Consider the following 24,259-nt stretch of genomic DNA (forward strand, 5'->3'; position numbering starts at 1 on the left):
GAATACCATGGACTGAACGTGGCAGGAAATCTGGCACTAAGGACAAAGTCAGATGGCTGAGATTAGCTGTGGACAGTTGGCTGAACTCTGACAAAATAGGAAGAGGAATGGCTGGAACCGACTTCAACCCCCAAAGCAGCATGTTCCTGTTACAGAGTGCCTACTCTGTGGTTCTTGTCCGTGTACCGCCTTCTCCGATTACCCATGCATTATGGAGGGAAATTAAATTAGTTTAATTAGAGCTGGGAGACATAATCACTGCATGTTCACACAGGATGATGTTCTGACTGTAATTCGCCGTGTGGATGAAAACTGGGCAGAAGGAATGCTGGCTGACAAGATAGGAATATTTCCAATTTCATATGTTGAGGTGAGTAAAGTTGGGCCCTCAGTAGGGTTGTGTCCACTGTGAATTTCATTTTCTAAACAGAAAAATAATCAGTACAGGTGATGATTCTAAAATCGTCTGAGATATAAATAGCCTTAGACCTAAAATAATCTAAGATCTGTGTGCTTAGTTTGGGAAAGTCAATGACCTCAACAGCTGAACCAGTGATTTTTACTTAGCTGTTTGATACCTATTTTCATTGAATGGAATTGGAATGAGAGTACTTGGAGGCAGTCACTATGTTTTCTTGTTAATACTAGAGTCATGCAGTCAATCACAAACCACACTTAACCGCAAAATGAAAGCAATCAGTAAGTCAGAGGAATGGTAAGCTTTGCACTGTCCCTAATATCTGCTTCCCAAAACCAAATTAGCATAACTAGAAAGTCAAAGAATAAAGGCTGTTGTTAAGCAGGTAAAGCATTAACTTTTACATCCAACAGACCCTTATATAAAATCTTCTGTATCTTTCTGCGTTTCTCATATGTGATGCAACAATATACAGTGAGAGGTAGCAGTTGAGAAAGTTTCCCCAACCATTTAAGGTAAGGTTTAAGAGTTGAAAGCTGTATCTTCTATACAGAAAGACATAGGTGATCAAGAACAGTGTGTACAGCTGCAACAATGATTATTAAAATTTTTATTACAGAAATATATAGAGGTTTGGAACAGTGTTTGTCTTTTTCTGATAGGTATGCTATGGATACTTGGTAAGATACGCTTCTTGCATTGACAAGATTTTATTTACATAAATGCAGCAGAATGATGAAAGAAAAAAGTATTTTCACATTACCTGTGGGATGAGAAATATGTACCTCAGGTCACAGAAGAAACGTGTAACCATACTAACAATCAAGTCAGGTTTTATTAATTCAATTTCTGAATGCCCTGATGAGATGGGAACTTTTTAAAAGATTACTGTGTTCAGCCAACATACAATTTATTCTTTTTAAAAGGGAAAATATGGATATTCATTTTTATATGTTGATGTAAGGATCTGTATATCTGGGGATAGAAAATTTCACATGACTGAAAAAAACCAACAAAACCAAAAGTGTTTCAACCTGCTTAGTGCAAATCTGGCTTCAGTTTAAGAAGTTTTTAAAAGCCAGTTTAAGAAGTTCTTGCCCCTGGCTATTCATTCCTAGCTCCTTGCAATTAACTGCCCCTTCAGTTCAGCCAGTAAAGCTTTTTGTGGTGCTTTTTAAAACTAAATCACTGAACTTAGCCAAGTTAGAAAAAGCCCTTTCCTAGGGCTGCCACTTGGGCTAACTATTTAGCTAACAACTCCCTTTGCACCTCTAAAAAAGTTGGCAAAATGGAGATATAATCTTGAAAAAAATTATGTAAAAATGATACTCAGTCACAAAATATATTTCACGGTTGATGTTTTCAGACAAATTCCATCAACTAAGAAAATGTATCTTCAATTAACCCTTAAGGAGCAAGCACAAGCACTTGTGTACACAGTTGCAAATCCCCACTAAAATGATATGGGAAATCTAGAATGATAAATAATACCCAAAGAGATACTTCAGATCAGATAGTTGGGGTTTTTTCAGTATATAGCAAACCAAAAGACATGCTGTGGTGAAGAGCAGTGAGATATGCAGAAAACTTACCAAGTTGAATTTTTAAATACCTGTTTTCTGAGATTGTATAACTATTGTTCTGGAAAATATACATACAGTTAAATACAAACAAGTATATAAAACCATTCTTACCTATGTCACTATTAAAGACACCAAAGATGAGAAGTAATTCATATTTTTTGAGGTATTTTTATATAGTATTATTAGTTATATTTCCCAATCCTGTAATCATTGCCTATTTTTGTTGTAATGACAGACATATCTTTGCCTTGTGTATATTAGTCCACATCCTTTTTTTCCGTTTTTAAAAAAAATGTGAATTAGTAGCTGCATTTACTGGAGATTTTCTGAAGTCGTTAACTTTCAAATGAGTGTAGTCTGTGATGTTTATTATGTAGTATAAGTCTGATACTTGCGATATTTCTTGTATGATGAGGTCACAGGATAAAATTTTAGGTACGTTGAAGTCCATGAAAAGCTGATTATGTTTGAGGACAACTTTTTACCTGGAGGAACATTTTATGATTCAATGTTTGCTAGTCTGCTCTATTATTTTATATCACTTTCACTTATTAAATTTGTGGTAATAATAAAAGCTAAGACTGAAAACATTTTGAGAAGAATTTTAATAGTGATTCCATTAAAAATATAGTTTAACTGACTCACAAAACATTACATCTTTATCTGTAGACACATAGCACTATCAAATAATTACTTCTATCTGCAAATGAAAAATCAGTAATGCAAACATTGCAAAAAATGAAATTCTGTTTTCTAAGAAGTGCTAAAACCAAACAAACCCTTTAGTTTTACTAGAGTAAGACCTGATTAACATACCTAAATTACTAGACTTCTGACTGATGGAATTTTAATGTGTTTGCATTAAAAGCAGGTCAGCCAGGTTCTTGTACAGTGACAAAATAAAATGCAGTGAGTCTAGAAACTGTATGATTAAGTTCGTTACACTTATGTTTATCTCTGTTCCAAAAAAAATTATTAATCAGAACTAGATGGATATTATTAGAATTTTTCTACATAGAGTACAGTTCTGGCTACAATATAAATTTCTTAGAAAGACCTCAAATTTGACATTTTGATGTGGTTTAACACTTAGTAAACACAGTCCAAATCTAAAAAGTATTTAAATTTTTACAGGTTATTCAGCACTCCTACAGAACAACTAGAAAAATATAAATGCCCAGCATAGAAAAAGAAAAATCAGGGAAAATGAATCACTTTTCAATCCAATTGTCAGTAGAAAATAATGACAGCTTTTGTTTTCCCAAGTTAACATGAACAACTGGGAAACACCTTTGTATTAATCCAGCTCCTCTAGCTTTATTTATAAAGAGTCTCACAGAAATGTAGGGGGAAAAAACCTCCAAATTATCTAAAATGTTCACTGTAGTAGAATTTTAAGTTCATTGTCATTTTATATGACTACATCCATCAGTTAACACAATTTTAACCAATGGGAACATAAGATTTTATGTACCTAGTGTGTCAGGTTGGGTTTTTTTTATTAGCATCTCCTCCTGTACCAAACAGGAGTGTTTCAAAACTTACTTATTTTTTATTGTTTCTGTACATTTTAGATCAGATTTTTGGCTGGATTTCTAGCATGGTCTTTTTAACGTTGTACTTACTAGGCTAAACGTTGTCTGTCACTGGTAGATGATTCGATCTGATTTAACCTGCTTAGGAAAAAAAATTAAAATCAAACTTTTGTAACAATACTAACTCAAGACGAATAAGATAAAACCTTTTATGGAAACTTTCTTTTACTTTTTGACCATTTTGCCTGCCCAGAACTTAAAACAGAAAATTTATGCAAAAAGTGAATGTTGTATATTACGCCACATTGAGTAGAATTGTTAATTCTGAGTAGAAAATAATAGTCTAATTCCCACTATATTTGAACGTGATAATCTCAATGTTATCATTCCAGTGACAACTTCTGAGGATCATAGTTTTGATTAATTTCCCTAACAAAATCTGCAATATAGAACTATTTCATTTGTTTCAAAAATTAATATAAATGCAGTTTTGCTCATGGCTGTGATCTGTTTAAGATTTGCAAAATGATTCTTCCGTTGGTTTGGACAAAACATATTTGTTCCAAAACTTTATTTGCAAAGCTGCATTTAGGTTTCTAAGCTATTACCTATCCTCCAGAATGATATTTAGCAAAAATAATAATATCAGATAAGGACAATGTTTGCTTTAGTTCTACTTACACTTTACTCCTTTGTTTCCAAATATATGTGAAAGTGAAATGTCTAGAAATTGGAATTTGGCTAACAGTAGTGTTGGTAAGGTGGAAAAATAACTCCTTGACTTATGGTGATGTGGTAAAATTGCATAAATAAAAACTTTGGATGAACGTGAATAGAAAGATCGATTGAGGGAGAAAATGATGTTTTCACTTAATTTCAGAAAGTGATGATATTTGAATTCCAACTATCTATATGTGAGTGAAAACCAGCTGAATTCATCTGTAAAATAAGTACAGTAAAGCACAGTTATAAGAGACTTGAAATAGGTCTTGCGTGGTAGTCTACTTGGTAATTTCTCCAGATGGCTGCAAGCAGGGGGAAACCTGTGTGCTAGCCTCATCCCCTACTGCAGCACTGCGATGCGGCTCAGCCGGCCCTTCTGCCTTGCCCCGGTTTGGGAAGTTGTTCTGTTTTCTCAGTTTTGATAGGAAGGGGAACTGGATTTCAGGCTACCTGTTACAGCAGAGCTTTTGTTGAGTGGAAAACCAGAATAAATGTAAAAGTTAAAGAAGCTTTGGTTCAAGGCCGTCTGTTCAGGAAAACGACTGACGTAGAAAATGTGGCAATAGATACCGGGGTATTTGTTGCAGAAGGGAATGCTGTATTGAAACACTTCATAGCATGAGTGGGATGCATTCCCATGGTGACCTTGAATGGTTGCTAGCCTTTTCATTGGAGAATGCATGCAAGTTCTTAATTTCTCTTCTCAAGGAAGAAGGAAACTGTGCTCTGCAAAATATCCTGCAACTATTGCTGTCCTCAGGTTGCTTCTAAGAAAAGCCCAGCAATCGGTTCACTTCCATGTTTAGGTTCATGCTACTGTCCTGTGCTTGCTTCTCTACATAAGAAAGCTCAGTCTGTTGCTTATATTTGAATCAGTCTTGAATCAATCCCATGGGCAAGCCTTAACTTTTCTCTAATAGGTTATTCACTGTATAGAAGGCATTAATAGCTTCAGGAGGTAAACAAACATAATGAGGTGTAACAAGTATTGCAGGGTGCTTTTAGCAGAGTGGCTTTTGGTTTTGTTTTTTATTCCTGAGTGATCCCTTAACTTTTCCGATTAGGTAGTTCTTGTTTTAGAAATGAGTACTGCTTTTCTTTCTCTCATCTGTGTTATTTGTGAACAGGCTATTTGCTAAATAAGGGAGTAGATTAGGTAAGAATAGAAGTGGTTGCAGCCATTGTATGAGACAACAGTAACAACATTTAGGAAAAAATTCTACATTGTCATCATCATATCCTTTTTGAAATCCCCCATTATGCCCCTCTTCAACTGCAGTATGTTCTAGGTAGTTCTTCTGCTTTGAGCATTTCATAATTTTAATTTTCCTGCTGTTGCATTCTAGTAGGTTTTTATGTCAACTCTCATTGTTCCAGTAGTTCTAGTTTTGAACTTTTTCAGTCTTATTTTTTGTGTATGTGCATGGAATTTCCTTCCAGATCTCATCTTTCAAGTACCACTTGAAAACTTTTTCTGTATTAAAAAAATATATTCTTTATTCTTTTGTACCACTTTATATATATATCTACTTGTCCTCAGATATAGGAAAGTGTTCAGGGTATAAACTCTTCTTGTTTTGTGGGAAGCTGCGTTTAAATCAGTGTTCATGCTGTCATGATTAATGACGTGGTTTTTGTCTAGCAAAGTTTTGATGGGGTAAAATACTGCTTTAAAACTCTTCATGAGCATAGTGCGTATCTCAAGACTTGTGGAAAAATGGGTGAAATAAATAGAAGAAATAATAAGCTGAAGAAATGGAAATCTTACTTCCACAGTAATTAATTTCATTCTTTCATCCTGATGTTCTTCAGAAAAGATTTTTCCCTTCTTCATATTTTGCTACACTTACCCAAGTAACAGTATTCATATTTAGTGGTACATACTAACATTAGTTAACTTGTTCAGAAAACCGGTGCTGGTGTTACTTTGGCTCATGAATAAATGAGAGTTCTGACATTATTATTTCCAATAGCTCTAAAATATAAATAAGATCTTCTGGAAATAAAGGGTTTGTGAAAAATATAGAGGGGGTTGTATTTTGTCTGGCATCCCCTCCCCTACATAGCTTACATTTTGTTCTAAGAAGAAAATGTGTGGGAGTCTCTATTTCTTCATTGGAAAGGAAACATTTGTTTGCATTTAATATAATATTGTTGTAAAAAATTAACAAATAGAAAATTTCATTGTGAACAAAAATTCATTAGATAAACTTAAAAAAAGAAAAATCCATTTGAGTGTTTCTAGGTATAGAGATGCTGCCTGTGCATTGGAAAATTCAGAAGCTGAGAAGGTATTTCCACAGAATTGCCAATATGTGTTTCTTTTCTCCCTTTACTGTCCTATGCTTGTGTAGCTATGTGTTGTCAGGCAGTGTACTGGTATAGCTGGATATTTAGTCTATCCTACTATGTTCTTAAATCTGCATTTAGGAAGCCTGGTTTTTTTACTACTCGTAGTGTTAAAGATATGTGCATGCATACCAAGGTATAGTAGGAGGAATGTCTTCAAGAGCCCACATGCAAAGGTGTGGGCTTATGTCATACAAACAAAACAAGAAAGGCTTACAATGAAATCAACATTCAAGAAGTTTTATAATAGAGATTTTTACATTATAAGGTCAAAGGGGATCGCTGTGATTTAGTCTGACTTCTAGAGAACACAGGCAGCGGAAATTGCTGAATTAAGCCATATCTGGACTAGAGCATAGTGTCTTTCCTTGACTGAAATTTTACCCCTGATGAGTAGTCCACACCAGCCCAACAGTAGGTGTGTTGAGTTTGTAGCAAAAGGCTTGTCACTCTGTAATGACTAATTTGTAGAGTAGGTCAGTATGTCACAGTTTTAAGTTGCATGGTTTAAATTCTATTATATTATGAATAAAAGGAAAATAGATTTTTTTTTTTTTATATTCAGGTGATTTTTATAAATAAAAAATTACTAATGTGTGACTATCTTTTGTAGTTTAACACAGCAGCCAAACAGCTGATAGAATTGGATAAGCCCTCAGGTTCTGCTATTGACTCTGGAGAAGGTACCTCTGGGGCAGCCCACAACAATTCAACCCAAAAGCACACCGATACTAAGAAAAACACCAAAAAACGGCACTCTTTTACCTCCCTCACGATGTCCAACAAGTCTTCACAGTCTTCTCAGAATCGCCACTCAATGGAAATTAGTCCTCCTGTCCTCATCAGCTCCAGCAACCCAACAGCAGCAGCCCGCATAAGTGAGCTGACAGGACTTTCCTGTAGTGCCCCTTCTCAGGTAATTTACATGAAATAAAATATAAATCATGTGTGTATTTTTTAACAAATTACTATAAGGCTTCTGATCTTGTCAGAGTACTTCAAATTATTAATTATATGTAATTAATATTAATGTATGCTTTCATGAAGTTTATCTTCCAACATGAGAGCATTTAAGGCAAACATTTTAGAACACATCTTATACAATACTAGCAAATATTTTTGGTCTTGTAAGCTAATTTTTTTCACAGTTGTTAATTTCTTAAGTGCCACAAAAATTTTTATTAAACTGTGGAAACTAGAAACTGGAGTGACTTAATTTCTTGGGTTTTTTCTAAATTGAATATAATATTGACTATTAATAAATTGCCTGCAAGTAAAAGGTAAATTCAGCTTGAAAATTGCATGAATTCCAGAAATGTACCATATTAATTCAGATTGTGATAAGCAGAAATATTTATCTAGCTTTATTTATTTTTTTAATCTCCTGTTTCTTCAAAGCTTTTAGTTACAAGCTACATCGGTTAGTGAACAATTGTCTGTTTCACATAGCGATTACACTTTGCGAGAAGAGATATGAATGGAGACTAAGAAGTGTTGGTGTCATTTTACGTGAGCTAGTAAATATGTTTTATTTGCATGTCTTTGGGATCTGACAGCTTTTTATGGAAAAAAAAGAAAACTGACATTGGTAAAAGTGTGTTTCACATTGCAAGTTCAATACATCTTCAAAGGTTCTGAAATGTGAGGGGAAAAAAAAAAGTGAGCAGTGTGATCCAATATTGTTTGTATAAGTATCTAACAAAAAATCAGTTCTAGTCTAAAGTTACAGATAGTAGAGTACTGGTGATTTTGACCGTGAAGCTTGCAGCTGTGTCAAAACCAGCTGTTATTAAACTACTCAGAACTGACCCTGCTGGTTTTTTTGGTTTTTTTTGACAGGTTCATATTGGTACTACAGGGTTAATTGTGACTCCACCTCCTAGCAGCCCAGTCACAACAGGGCCTTCATTTACCTTCCCATCAGAAGTTACCTACCAAGCTGCTCTTGGTGTAAGTACCATTTAAGAAAACTCAGCCTTCCCATTTATCTTTGGTCTGTACAGTCCTTTTTGGTTTTTTGTTTTTTTTCCTCGAGTTCTGATACACTGATTTGAAATGATGATTTTACGATGATTATCTATGTGATAGACGATGGTATAAATTGAACTATCACAGTCAAATAATAAATCTCCACTTAGTTTAAAACAAACAAACAAACAAACAAAAAAAGCCCAAAACCAAACAACCCAAACAAAAAACCCTGAGGCTTGATCTTGTTTAGGTGTCTAATTATCCTTGCAGTCTTTAAAGCAAGTAAAACATGATGAATAGCCTTGCTGCTAAATGTGTCTGGGTTTTTTTTTTTCAACTTTCAGCACTTGGATCATTTTACACATTTGTCTGCAAAATTGAAGGCAGAATTGTCTGTCTTTCTATTATCAACTTTTTGGTTTTTAAGTAAATGCTTAGGTGTGACTTAGTTGCAGCTGAGAGGTTGCATTTTGATAGCTTTCTTTGGGACTCTTAAGTTATGTTTTTCAGTTCTTAGAATTATGATGCTGTTATTTTCTGAATTATCTGCAGTAGTTCCTTCTGGCATGATAAGCACATTGTAAGCACATTCCAGAACTGGCTACAGTACTGCGTGGTCTTTATCAGTGATGAAAATATTGATTGTATGACCATTTTACTTTTATCCTGTTAGTCTGATGTTTATATCTTGAGAATTTGCATCCATTCATTTGGCCTGAGTGTAGCACAAAGTTTGTGTTCAGCTAAATATCCACCATGATCCCACAAATTTTCATCGTCATTAGTGATGTAGTAGTTGCTCTCATCCAAGTAAATGTATTTCGCATTCTTTGTTCTTCAGACAGATGACCTTATTATTGACAATTATACAGATAGTGTGCTTTTGCCCTGTCTTACTAAGTAATGCAGGTTGTGCTGTAGCAATGCTGTGTCCTTTTGTTTTTAACAACTCATTCAATCTGTGCGTCATCTGTGCAATCCTACTGTTAAATGTATTAATAATCTCCTTATATTTAATAATTAATAATCTCCTTATATTTAGATTCGTATTTTAATGTCACAGAGTGGTTGAGGTTGGAAGGGACCTTTGGAGGTCATCTAGTCTACCTCGCCTGCTCGAGCAGGTCCACCTAGAGCCAGTTGCCCAGGACAGTGTCCAGACAGCTTAATATCTCCAAGGATGGAGACTCTACAACCTCTCTGGGCAACCTGTGGCCAGTGTTGAGTCACTCTCACAGTGAAAAACTCTTTCCTGATATTCAGACTGAATGTCCTGTGTTTCAGTTTGTGTTTCACTGGACACCACTGAAAAGAGCATGGCTCCGTCATCTTTGTATCTTCCCTTCAGGTACTTATATACATTGATGAGAGCCCCCTGAACTTTCTCTAGGCTGAACAGTCCCAGCACTCTAAGCCTTTCCTCATAGGAGTGATGCTCCAGTTCCTTAATTATCTTAGTGACCCTTTGCTGGACTCTCCATTATGCCCATGTCTCTCTTGTACTGGGGAGCCAGAACTGGACACAGTACTCCCAAGTTTGGCCTCATCACTGCTGAAGAGAAGGGAGCTATCATGTCGCTTGATCTGCTAGCAAGACTCCTCCTAATGGAGCCCAGGATACCATTACCCTTCTTTGCCAGTAGGGCACATTGTTGGCTCGTGTTCAACTTGGTGTCCACCAGGAAGGATCCCCAGGTCCTTTTTTTGCATATGAGGTATACATCTAATACTAGAAACAATTAGCTGCTTATATACTAATCCATGTTATCTTTTATCCTTCTTTCATCCTGTCCTTCAGAAAATACCTGTGAGAACTGAGCAAGCAAAACCACTTTTGGTATCATTTGTGCTGTTGGTCAGAATACAAGTCTAGCTAACATATATGCTGCAAACATTGAGTGATTAACTTGATTTGTGGCTGAGGTATGTTTTGGAGAGGATGAGGTAGGCAGGATTCAAAGCATAATTTCAAAAGGTCTGTCAGAAGTTCTTTTTTTTTTTTTTCCTCTCAGTAACAAACACTTCTGTTAGTTATTAAGAATCAGTAGTTCTTTCTTTGATGCCAACATGGAAAAAATACTTTATTTTGGTGCTGGTGCAGTCATTAAACCACCTCGGGTGCTTTAGCTGCATAAGCTTGTTCAAAAGCAATCTCACCATTGGTACCCACAGGAATTAAATTACAGTGCTAAGTGCAGCATGGAGTGAAACTCCTGCCACATGATCATCCTGTATCCTGGAGTGCTACTTTATTTTTTGTGATAACCATGTTCCTGGTTATGTTTCCAATTAGGCATATAATTCCCATCGAGAATCTGAATTATTCTCTGCCACTCTCTTTAAGAGTCAATAACCTTCTGTACATAATGTTCTGTTTCTTCTTGACTTGTTTTCAGTATGACTAAAATACAAGCTGGCAGCTCAGGCTACAGTCAGGTTGTTCCTGTGCTCTTTTATTATAGATGATATTAGATGATGATGCAGTTTATAGGCACAGACTGTGAAGTGTGTCTTTTACGTCCACTCTTCCTCTTGCTTCATAAACTCTTGTCTTAATTTTAGAAATGTGCAAAACGGTTCTCACAGGTCAAGAGACAAAGTGGTGTTCTTGTTTCTCTAGATGTTTCCCTTCTGGAAATACCCTCCCTGACATTCTGAGCTTTCATTTTTAAGCTATGGAACAATTGTGATCATATTATTTAATACATCAGAAGTGGCTGGCTTGAGTCTTTTGCTTTTGTATTTTTTGCTTTTGTAAGTATAAAGTCCTGCATTTCTCTAAGCTTCTCCCTTTAGTTTTTTCTTCATTTCTGAATACTAAGCAAATGACAAGGGAGTTGGATTGAGCAGGGAGAGTTTGTCTTTAGCATGAAGATGGTTTAATTGGATCTTCTTCCTGCCAGTCGTTTTGGTGTTTATAATACTATTTAAAGTAATTGATCATTCTTTGAGAGCAAGCCATTTATGCAACTTTTTACTTCATGCCAAACTCAGATTAAGGGAGAAGGAAGATACCAGAGAAGGTATCTGATTCCCCATCAGTGAAGAAGAGAAGGACATAGTCATTTACAGTAATCCTGAATTTATGCATCTTTGCTACATTTATCTGTCCTGAATCTAGAAGCAAAGAAAAGCTAGTGTCTTATCTTCTGTAAGAAAGATGGCTTTTTTTATTGTTAAGAGGAGATATTTTGAGCTGTCTTGTTGGATAGCAAGTTTCTCTAAGACAGTTGAAATTAATTCCTAGCCCAAAGGAGTCCATGAGTCTTCTATCTGTGTACATGTATAGGATCACATTTTAGTTTGTTACATTGTTATTTTGGGATATATTATGGTGGTTCAAAAAATGCCAATTGCATTAATTTTATTTTGTCCATAATAATCTTTTGTAAATGGTATTTGGCACCAAATTTTGTATGAAGTAACTAACTTCCAAATTTGCAGCCAAAATTGACACAAATGAGACTTAGAAATGAGAGTGCTTTTGTCGAGTAACCATATATGCTATCTGCTGCTTGTATCACTTAAGCAAATTTTAATTTGCATTCAGAAAAGCTGTGATAATTTATGTAAAAGTTTTATTTTATAGCAGCAGTTCTTTAGCTGGCAGCATTAATTCTTGTTTTGTGTTTTGAGGTTCGATTCTTTGAAATTGAAGAAGCTATGAACTGAGACAAACTTCTCACAGCTGAGGCTTTTGACTGTGATATTATCACTTGCACTGTTCTCTGGGACTTCAAACCTCAACTTTGCCTTTAACAGGGGCATTAATCGGTCTGCTCTTCTTGGCCACTGGCATTTTTGAACCTTGTAGGTGCTTAGTATATTTGAAGTTCTTTATAAAATATAAATAGCAGATGTCAGGTTCAGTAGTTGTTGAGTGAAAGTATGCACGTACAATTATGTAAGGCTCATTTACTTGGGAGGAAATTCTTGGGTGTAATTTATAAGGTAGTTATCTAATGGAGGAGATCTAGTTGCCATAGATTTTGCTGAAAAAACTCTTAAGGGAAGTATGTGATTTGAACCATGATATGGGAAAAACAGAGACAAAATATACCACAGCAAAGTTAGAGTTACATTCAAAAGCAGCAGAAGAAAAAGGGAATGTAGCAGCAACAGATAACTTACCTTCCTTTCATTCTGTCTTTACAGTCTCTTGAGAAGTTAAAAGTATTTTGGACTGCAGTTGACCTAGATATCCATATTGCTACTTCTGCAGATTGAATATGTTGACTTTGAAATGGTGTCTTGGTATGTGCACTTAACTAGCAGAGATAGGTGGTCTATATTTGGGGGGTTTACATTCATTTACGAGCTGAAGGTTTCAAAAATTTAAAAATCCCTGTTTTTTCTGGTCCTGTTCTCTTGCCCACACACACACACAAAAAATTGTTCCCCTATGTTAAAGTATATAAGGTAGTCTGAATTATTATTAATGAGGCATAAGCTGTGAGGGTTATAGTATACTGATGACATTTAGCTCTTTTTCATGTAGTTGCAGCTGATTCAATAGCATAAGTAAGTCAGGAGGAGCTTTAAATGAGAACTGTCTGAGTTTTAACCAAGAAAAATTCAACTTCTATTGGGAAGAGGGAGCAGATGAAAGCAATGAGATTTTTTGTATGAGAGGCCTGTTTTTGATAACATAAATTTATAGTTCAGGTATTTTGTTAAATATGACCCTTAATTTGTTAGCCTTCACGAGGTTTTGCAAGTCATATATTTTGTCCTAGACCTTGTGGGAGTGAAGACAGTTAACGAATGGGGGTTTTTTCACTGCTCTGCCTTTTGTTATTCTTTGGATGAACTGATTATTGATCTTCTGTTGACTGATAGAGGAATGCAGCCTAATGATATTTAAACTTAGTAATACATATGTGTTTCTAGGGCATGAGTATAGGTACTATTTGAAGTTTTTACATAAATTAAGTATCAAATGATGTAATGTTTCATTTTCCAATTAAAAAAATAAATTATCACTTATTTGCTGTTTTATATGCTTGAAAGTACACTTATCTGAAAAGTAGTTGCAGAAACTTTCAATTTTTCCCCTTGAACTACCTAAAATAAAAATACTCTTAATTAATTTGATAAGCATATTTTATTAAATCACATGAGGATTGCATATATTCTTTCACAGAATGTTGAATATGGGAACCATCAAAACTAGCTTGTGCTCTGGAGGTAGGTATGTTTCTCAAGGGCTAGAAAAATGGTTACATGCCAGAAGACTTCTTGAAAACTTGGCTAGAGCATTTGAATCTATTTTATCAAGTTGCAGCAGTGCAAGCTGAGGAGCATTAGTCCTCTAAAGACTATCAGGTAGTCTATTTAGATTTCTAAGTACTTGCCAAGTCTTTAGGAGTTTCATTGGGCTGTGGCTCTACTGCAGGTTTCATTACCATAGTAATAGACACGGGGAGGGGAGCAGAACCTGAATAAAGAAGAATAAAATAGAGCTGGGAAGGTGCCTTTATTGCAGCTAAAAATTAAATGTATATTGTACGTTCAAAAGAAAAAAATACAACTCCCAGCATTTATATCTTTAGAGATGCAGGAAGTGTGCAATCGTGACAATCTTGATGTTGTGTATGAATATGTTTAATTTTAAAGATTTCCAGCTAATCGTCTCCTCATGTGGATTTACAGGTTCTACCATGTATAAAGGGATCTAGATTCCTAAAAAAGGATTTGAATTTATGTTCTATAGTCAGGTTGCCTAAAAGTTAGATGATGCCATTCAGCTTGGATTCAGCTAAGACGTTTGTTGAAGCTGACTGGAAAGGGGAGATAACTTCTACTGTAAAGCAACTGAAGGAGAAATGTTAGTATTTCAGTATGAATTATCAGCTTATTTTAAAAGATTGTTAGATGGATGGGGATCTAGAATGTGAAGCAAATGCGATTGCCATTCTTGTAAATAACTATTAGTATCAAAGCACACAATGATGTTTCTCCAGCAGGTCATCTCTGCTTTGTGTTGGATACAGGACACCTATTTGGTCTTAAGAAATTCTTAATGTACGATCAGGAAAAAAGCTTTAAATAAACCAGGAATTTTCACAATATACCATGCAATTTATATCATAACTAAGCATGAGAATTTTGACTGAAAAATTATAAGAGTTAATCAGTTTTCTCCAGATTTGAAAGCTTTTAATCATGTAGTTCTTCACTGTGTCTTGACTTTAAGATTAGTTCAGAGAGCTGTCTTTTTATTAATACTTTCACCAAATGCAGCAAGGTAATATTCACACAGTGTAGAAGTAAAACTTATTTTCCTTATAGGTTTTTGTTTAGAAAAAACAAGAAACACAACCTTTAGAAGTAGGCTGTTTGAGGGGACTTAAAATGACCTTCAATTATATATTTTCCAAACTGATAATGTAATGCTGTGCCTTCATATGCTGATGTACTGGAACAGTCAGGACATTTTGTTAATTTATGTTTTTGTTATGTGGGTTTTAAACCTGAAATGGGGTGGTTTAGAGTTCTGTTTCAGTATTAAAGGATTGTGTTAAGTTGAAGATCATGTTTAAAATTAATTTTTACATTTTCACATGTTGGAGGTTTTTTATTAATCTTTTTGTGCGCGTTGTAACACAAATAATTACTTTTGGAAGTGGGGAAGGAAAAGTTCTCCTTTTGTGAGAGACTTTTCCCAGGAGTGTCAGTACACAAGGTCCTAAAGAATTGTCTGAGGTTTTACAGCGCAGAAGGTAACAATTGCTCCATTGATTCTCAAAAGGCATAGAAGCCTGTAGGCAGGACCCCCATTACGATCTCCCTGTAAAGGAACCGTGCCTTTTTACTGGGGTGTTTGTTAAAGATTATCAATCTGATAATACTGAATTTCAAAACCTAACTCTTTAAACTAGTAGCATAAGAGAAAGTGGTAACAATAGCTCAGTGACTACGGTCTCATATTGTGCTCATTTTTGTAACCCATACATCAAAAGAAAATTTCCCCCAGAAGGGGTAGGTTTGGGTGCACTGCTGCTGAATTGTATATTATGTCTCAGCTTCAGGTTACAAAAATAATCATGTTTTGAAGTACAGTCAGCAGTAGGATGCAAAATCTACCTCCTGGAAGGCTTCTGAATTTTTGTGGAGTCCTATCCTAAAGATGTTATAATTACAAACAATGCTTTCCATTTTTCCTGTGCTGAGAAATTGCTTGTCATTTGCTTAATTAGCTGCCAAGGGTTCAAGATTTTAAGCTGGAAAAAGAGAAATATAGACAAACCTAACTCTCCAGTTATATCATAGCAGTAGGTAAAGGAATACTGAACTCAGCTGGTTTTTTCCCCATTTCCTTAGAATATCGTACTTCGTTTGGCAGCTGATTCAATTAATCAAACAGTATTGATCATCTGTTGCTATTTTTTTTTCCCCTCATAAAATCAGAATATGAATCCCCCACTTCCGCCACCACCTCTCTTGTCTGCTGCAATCATTGCATCGGCCTCTTCTGGACCTCAGTCTGCAAGTGTAATACAAAGACCTACATCAGGATCAACTGACCAAATGGCACATTTACGACCACAAACTCGTCCAAGTGTGTAAGTAAAATTGAAACTTCACCAGTCAGAAATATGGAACAAGATCAATAGTTTCACATATACTTATATCATGCCAGTTGGCTATGTTCTGCTAGAATTCCCAGAGAGTCAAGCATACAACTAAGAACAAAAGCAACAAAACATACATAAAGGTGACATCCCCAAATAGCCTTCATACTGAGGCTTATTTATGTCTGAGATAAATATAATCAGCTGTTGCTGTGTATAGAAAGGACTCATATCAAAAATATGAAGTATTTATCATGCAGAAAATGAAGGAATCCTTGAGTTAGTGATGCTGTGTAACTCGCAAGTGGCAAATACTGGACTGAATTTATTCAATGTTTTCTGTTACGTAAGGTATGAAAAGGCTATTCTCATATGGAATAACCTATGCCAAAACACAAAGTGCCGTATTTTGTTTAGACTATTATATTAGCATGTCATTGTCAGAATGCTTGTGTAAGTTGCAATTGAAATTTGACTGAAGATTCTGCAGTTCACTTAATTGGTGGATAGCAATTTGGAATTAAGGCAGAAAGCCGCTAGTTAGCATTATATCTTCGTACTTGTAACGCAAGCAAACACGTGTCATCCTTCTGGGTGAAAATATTTTGTATATTAACGTGCTGCTGACGACATCTTTGTTCTTGGAAACTTCTTTGTGTGCAGCTTGGAGAATAAGAACGATAAAAGAAAAAATAAAAATCAGGAGTGGCTGAACCATCTAACAGGACATATCTGAATAATGCAAGGACTGCTTTTGTTTTGTGTCTTTATTTTTATCTTCCCACCAGGTTTCCTCCCACTCCAAAAGAGCACCCTTCTTGTATAGCAGGTGCATCTGGATTTGGGCTGTTTCTTTGGTGTCAAGCATTTTAGCACTGCTTCTTACGGATTATTGTGCTTAGTGCAGTTAATCAAGTTCCCATCTCGTTTATTTCCATCCTCCATCTTCAAAGGGTTGCTCTGTACAAGGATACTAATGAAATTTGGAATGATTTAACTAAAAGGGAAGTTAATGAACACCAATTAAAGCACATCAGTTGCTTTCCCATAGAGTATGTGGCTTTGTAGATCACCCCTAAATCACATGCCAGTGAAGCCTTTTGTTGCCAGTGTGTCATATGTTGCCTTTAAAGCATATTTTGGGCTTGCTTTACCAGGTACCTATATTGCTTTTAAAGCATTTTTGCAGGTAAGGCAGAGTTTCCTGGGTAGACAGCAAGGAACAAAAATAGAAAGCAAAAAGGAGAAGCATACAGATAATGCTATCCTTACTATGCACAAGAGACAATTTTGGTGAAAGAATGTTTTATAAAGCTGCTTTTTTAACCCTTGGGGTTACAAGGGGAGTGGGAAAGACTAGCATTGCAAGTAATTGTGGATCCTTTTTCAAAAAAGGAGATATTCTACCCATCTACCCTAATTGGCTACCTCTTGTGAAAAGTATATTCTTTTTGAGAAAAAGTGATTTATTAGAATGCTATTTCCCATAGGTCTGGGTCCATAATTATATAAACATTTTTATATAAAATGTTAAAACAGTTTTCTTGCATTCAAACTGTGGCAGAAAATAGAACACTGGTGGTTAAAACACTATCGCTTTTTAATGTGATAATAGGAAACTGTGCAATCTTATTTGAAGACTTTCCTAGGAATATTCCAGCATGCAACTGCAGGAGCTTCAATTTTATTTTTACTTTTTTTTTTTCCTAAGACTGTGTTTGTAAAAAGAAAAATGCAAAATGTTTCTGAACTCTCACTATCATTTCAGATGCACTGTATTATACATTAATGTTGCTTAGAAGGAAAAAGGGGAAATAAACTTTACAAGTGAATAACTGCTACCTACCTTACCCATAGCCTTCAAGTTCTAGTAACAGACATTTTTTTGGCACTGCAGTTGCACAGGGAGATTCCACTTTTGCGATTTGAAAAGTAGTTCTGATACTGATCTTTCACCCTCAACTAACAGAACTTCTCCATGCTCCCCATCCTTCCAAAAAAAAAAAAAAAAAAAGAAGTTGGCATGTTACAAAGTGTAAGTGATACTAGAAGCAGGTGTAGGGAGAGAAAGATGGCATATGCTGGGATCTGTAGTTGATAAACACCTATTTAATTAAGTTCACTAAATTAAGAAAATGGACAGTATTATTAGAAGTATTGTACATTACACTAAAGTGCACTTAGGAGGATATTCTTAAAGGTCATTGTTTCCCTTAATATTGCCATAACTTATTTTAATATTGTAACAGTATGATGGATCGACCAATGCATAACCCTTTCTGCCATGCCTTCTCATCTCTGACTGAGCTCTCTCTGCCAGAAAACACAACTGATGTTTTCAATTGTTTTAGGTTTATCAATTGCATCTACTTTCCTGTCTTTTAGGTATATTGCTATATACCCTTACACTCCTCGAAAAGAAGATGAACTGGAACTGCGGAAGGGAGAAATGTTCTTAGTGTTTGAACGCTGTCAAGATGGCTGGTTCAAGGGAACTTCCATGCATACAAGCAAGATTGGTGTTTTTCCTGGAAATTATGTGGCTCCAGTTACAAGGTATATTTTTATACAAGTGTCTAAATAGTTTATCTAGTTTCAAGTCCAAAATGATTCTGTTCTTGTACTTAATGCTAAAATTGGATAATAGAAGACCTGCAGGTTTTAGTAACTAGCTCTTTTTTCAGTTGTGTGTTAGCGTTTTGCTTTTAATTTTGGCAGGACAGTGACAAGTGCATCGCAAACAAAAGTTCCCATGTCTACCGCTGGCCAAACTGGACGAGTGGTAACTATGGTCAGCCCTTCCACTGCTAGTGGAACATCTCAGAAGCTCCAGGGGAATGGTGTGGCCGTGAACTCCAGCACAGTACCCACAGCTGTGGTTTCTGCAGCACATATCCAAACTAGTCCGCAAACCAAGGTCCTTATGCACGTGACAGGACAAATGACAGTCAACCAGGCTCGCAATGCAGTTAGAACAGGTAAAAACTAAACTAAACTAAAATAAAGCTTTTTATGTGTGGCAGACAAACTGTAGGGTCTGTCTGGGCAAGTGGCTGGAGTCAAGGTATGTGTAAATATGTGTTGGGGTTTTTTTAAGGTAATTTTTATGTCATTTTTTAGAGTTGAATGCTTTCTGGAATGACAATATATTTCTGAATAGTTGAATCTTTTATTATTCTCTTCTAAGCAATTGTGTGTATGTACATACTCCTACTGTTAGGAATTTATATGCAAGTACTTTAGGTGGAATTTTTTTTTATTACAGCAGTATCTGGGATGGGGACATTCTTTGAGCTTCTGCACTCATATGCAATTCTTATAGTAATAAAAGTGATAAGAACGTCTGAGTCATAGCTTATTTTTTCGTGTTAACTGCATAACAGCTACAGATTGCTCTGATTTAGCATTCACTTTTAAATTATCTCCTTAATATCTTTGAAGACCTTTAGCATTCATTCCTTCTTCTTTTTCAGGTCTCTGTCTCAGGGTTGGTCCTTAGGCATTCCAGTTTGTTCTCTGATCTTGACTGCAACTTCTTTCAGCTTTGACTCTGAAACACTAAGGCTATACTGGTTTCAAGATCCATACAATCTATGTCATAAAACTCTATATTTCTGACAAATATAACTCTGCCTTTACTGTCTGGGGCAGGCCACATCATAGTGAAACATTTAAACCCAGATCCAAAAAGATTGGTAGTGGTGTTTTCAGGAGTTTTTGTTTACCAAATCCATGCACTCCTCTGTGGATTTTCCAGGCTAGGAAAATACCACACAAATGGAACCTAATCTGTTGCAGTTTCTCCTAGAGCATCAAAAGAAAAGAAAAAAAAAACGAAAAAAAAACCCAACCCAAACCTCCATTTCAAACTATCCCAGTGTTCCCTCTTTCAGCCTTGAATTTGGGGCCTAAGATCTCTTGGCTGAGAGAGTCATGACAAAGGCTTTTTTAAATCACAAAATTCTTACTGGCAGAGTAGAAGAGAAAGCAAAAGATGCAAATGGTATTCTCTGTTATCCCCTTAAGGATGACTGTTTCTTATGATCTCAGGATCCATGAATTAGCGCACTCCCTCTTCAGAGTCATGCATCTCCTAAAACACCCTGTGCATGTTCAGATGTCAGCACCAGGCTTGCTTTTGGAGGTAGGATATGTACATATGTCTTTAGATATTTTATTTTCTTAATTGGCCCCATATTCCTGCAGTCTGATTTTATGCTGGAACAGATGTGATAGTCCTCTGTAACAACTTTATTCTCTACCTTTAAATAAAAATAACCAGGTGCTATTGGCAGCTGGTAAGAGAAACTAAGCAAAGCATCTGTACTTTCCTGCCTCTCAGACATAGGTGGTTTCTACTCTAAATCATTCTTCTGAGCTGCCTAGAAGTTTGCAAGTAACAGCACAAAGGAGAAGGCTCTGGGCTCCAGAGGCCTTTCTGTCTCCACATCTCTGCATTGCTGTCAAGATGAATAAGGTCTTACAGTTTCATTCAGCTGGAAGACATGACAGCATACTTCCCACCAACTTTTCAGGTCCAAAATGGAAAAATCAAAGGGGCTGCACTCTTCACAGAGAACTTGGCATTGGATTGTGGTGTAAAGGTGTGCAGTTAGGTCACAAGTACAGATCTGTCCTATCTAAGGGCCTGAGAACTAAAGCAATAATGGCTTATGTTCAGATGGTACCAAGAACTTTGTAGTCAGCATCTGAAATGTGATCATCCTGAGCTTTCCCTAGCACCTTTGCTGAGTCTTACTCTCTTGATGAGGCTTCACAGATCGATGCTGTGTTTTGCAGGGCTGTTCTTCAGTTTCAGTTTAGCTCAGGACTTTGAGGACCCTTATTCAAATGATCTTAGTGAGACATTGCTTGACATCACCCTCACTGAGAGGGTATGCATTCTTTGATGGAAAGGAACTGAGAAGAAAATGCATATTCTGCCTATTTCATTAAAGGATGAACTACGTGAAAATAGGGTGACTTGAAGCATTTTTCCTATGGATTCCATCAGGGATAAGAAAACAAAACCAGAAAGCTATTCCATGTTTGTACTCCACTGATTGCATGTAAGTGTAGTCATATCTTGAAGAATAGCAGCTACTTGTAAGAAAACTGACTTTGTCTCATGAACAGAAGGCAGCGTTAATAATTGTTTGTTACAAAAAAACTTGCTGCGCTCTCCCCATCTTCCTTTTTGAAATGTTCATGGTACTAAGACATAGGAAGAGTCTGCTACAGGGTAAGAGGTTATGTATCAAAAAATAGACACAGCATTTAGTGGTGCTTTTTTTTAAGAAAGCATTTGTGTTTCTTATCATAGAGATTGTAATTGGTTATAATACTGTTGGATTTTTATGTCAAATTTGTGAACTTTGTTTGTCTTCTCTAATACACTGTTGATGCAATCTAACCAAATTACCAGGGGAATTTGTAGAGAGCAGGATAGAGAGAGCAAGTGCTGGAGACTTGATTCCAGGATATCATATCACTTATAACAAGCCCCAAACTCTAATTAGTATCTGAAAAATCAGAGTGAATTGATACGTTTGAGGCCTACGTGCACCAAGCTAGAGGGATGACCCCTCCTTAGATACTAAGTTTCAGAGTATTTGAAGGAAAGAGGCTGGCAGCACTGGAATGCTGCATTTTGCCTCATTATTCAGTTAAGATGTCTGCACTTCATACCACCCAGTGGTACAGAGATACCCAAGCTGTTGAAATGATCCAAAAGCATGTATGGTTGACCATATAACTGTCATAGCAATTTTGCTTCTTGGAAAGGGTAAATTAGTTTATGCAGAGCTCTGTGCTTTGCAGCTAGTCTGGAGCCCAGGTTAGTGTATTCAGCCCAGTGCTATTCTCCAGCTTCCAGTGTAGATGTTCCTTTTATTTCACAGGGGTATAAGTAAATCCCCTTCCATATTTAAACATCCCAAGAGACAATAGCTTACATTTTCAGAGAAACCACTCATAGCAGTAATTGCCACTGTACTTATTGTTTGAAAGACCCACTAAATCTGTTGTGGATTTTGTGAATAGTTTAGGGAAAACATTCCAATTATATTTTTAGCAGTTTCTATAAGGACTGTTTCTTCCAACTTTATGTGCCCTGACAACTACAGAGCATATTAAAAGGAACAAACAAGTCCCAGGCAGTATTTAGCTAGCTCTTATGAACTAAAATGTAATCTTCACTTTGCATCTCTGTCTGTATGTGAAGCATTTTGCTTAGCAGCTTGAATTTCTCCACAGTAGTTGCAGTGCTGTTATTCTTCTGTTGCATACTGGTGCAAGTATGGTAGCATATGCTACTTCTTTATTCTTGTGAGATAAATTTGATGCTGTGTAAGATGTCCTTACAGTAATATAAATGGAAGTTACAAAGGTCGGAAGGAAGCTTCTTATGCCTGATCCGCTATAACACAGTGACTGTACCTACCTCACTTTGTGTGTCTTGTGAAAACATGAAATCTCCTACATTTTATGCTTTTGTTCTAGTTGCTGCACACAGTCAAGAAAGACCTACGGCAGCAGTCACACCCATACAAGCACAGAGTCCAACATGCCTTATTCCTGCAGCTGTGATCATTCCCCACCACTCTGTTGCCTCCCAGCAGCTCCAGCCCCAGCTTCCAAATACTGCTGCTTATGTCACGGCTGTGAATGTGAACCGCTCAACCATCCCACTGGCATGTGCAGCAGCTTCTTTGAATTCTCCCAACATTGTTGCTTCATCTTTGGAGGGAGATGTTAGTGGAAGAACTGTAAACACTCACCCTGGAGCTCCTGCATCTCCAGAGAGTGCTTTAGCAGCTGGTGGAAATGCTGCTGCCAGTAAAGCAGACAAGGATGGCAAGGTGGGTAGAGAATAAAATCATTCCCTTGAATTCGCCCATTTTCATCATGCAGACTTTTAAGAGATCCATATTTTTTTCTTACATTTGCTGAGTAGGAGCATTGTAAGGTTTTTAAGACTGAGCCTGAAACTCAGGCAGCTGTTTTGTGACTACAGCTATGGGCAAATTTATTCTGGGCCATACAAGAGTAATTTAGGGTGGGTAAAATACAGAGCAGACGTTGGAGAAGGGCTAATACAGGGTAGCAGGTTCATGCCTTAAGCAGGAAAAACAAAAGGTGAATGGATGAAGTTCAGAAGAACTATTAGATTGACTATTGGAATTTTTGGAATTTTAAGTATTTTGGTTTTCTTTACCTGCAGTCAGTTTCGTGAATAGTTCAGAAAGTTGTATGGTTAGCAAATGTTATCAGTAAGTATCTGTAAACTAAAAAGCCTGTAATGGAGGAAAAAAAAAAAAAAAAAAAAAAAGAAAAAAAACCCATGAACTTGTGGGAACATAAAAAGTTCAGTCTAATGAAGGAAACCTAATATTTAGTGAAAATCAGTTTTCTTTTAGGTTGCCTTCCTTTTAAGCAGACACACTGAGAGATTATGAAAAACATATTACCAGTAGTGTTTATTGGACAAAAATAAAAAAGCATGTAACTGTCTTTTCTAACTGTTGACCAGTAAAGTCTGTAGTGATTCTGCTTTCCTTCGTTCTATTTGAAGTGTTTTCCTCTGTGTCTAACTCATTCTCACTGTCCAACAAGCCATGTGATTATGTCATATATATTGTAGGCAGAAACATTCCTCCAACTTTCTAACTGGTTTTGTTTTACAGTTGGGGTGTAGTTATAATTTTTTTTCCTCCTTTTGACAACTTTCTTTACGTCTCAAATGTTTTAGACTTTACCTTACTACTCTTCAGCCACATGCACTCCTTAATGAAGTTTATGAAAGTTTTAATCATAGGCTGTACACTAATCTCACCCACTTTTTAATTATTTTTGTTGATTATTGTTGAATGGAGGTACTTAGAACTTTGTTTTAAAATTGCTTTAGCCATAGCCACTGAAATCAGACTGAGGTGCCCTTAGGCAGGGCTTTTAGAAAACGTATAGTTTAAGGTTAAAGGTGCTAACATATTTGCACTGTTATTTTTTTTGAGCTTCTCTTTTTCTTTCCCGCTTGCTAGACAGCAGTTCTTTGCTGAACTAGCTTTAAGTTATTGAGGACTTGGAAGAAGGACCAAGGATTTTTCA

General features: G+C 36.2%; 1 protein-coding gene across 3 annotated transcripts in view; it reads left to right on the forward strand.

Annotated features, from left to right (window-relative positions):
- Positions 1 to 24,259, forward strand: part of SH3RF1 (SH3 domain containing ring finger 1) — an 88,290-nt gene that overhangs the window by 55,772 nt on the left and 8,259 nt on the right. For all 3 annotated transcript variants that reach the window (XM_049834291.1, XM_049834273.1, XM_049834281.1), the window contains exons 4-10: positions 275 to 370; positions 7,222 to 7,524; positions 8,448 to 8,558; positions 15,990 to 16,144; positions 18,539 to 18,709; positions 18,872 to 19,131; positions 22,655 to 23,013. In XM_049834291.1, the coding sequence (XP_049690248.1) occupies positions 275 to 370; positions 7,222 to 7,524; positions 8,448 to 8,558; positions 15,990 to 16,144; positions 18,539 to 18,709; positions 18,872 to 19,131; positions 22,655 to 23,013 (1,455 nt within the window). The remainder of the gene's footprint in view (positions 1 to 274; positions 371 to 7,221; positions 7,525 to 8,447; positions 8,559 to 15,989; positions 16,145 to 18,538; positions 18,710 to 18,871; positions 19,132 to 22,654; positions 23,014 to 24,259) is intronic.

Source organism: Accipiter gentilis, chromosome 3 (assembly GCF_929443795.1).
Source record: "Accipiter gentilis chromosome 3, bAccGen1.1, whole genome shotgun sequence".
NCBI lineage: Eukaryota > Metazoa > Chordata > Aves > Accipitriformes > Accipitridae > Astur > Astur gentilis.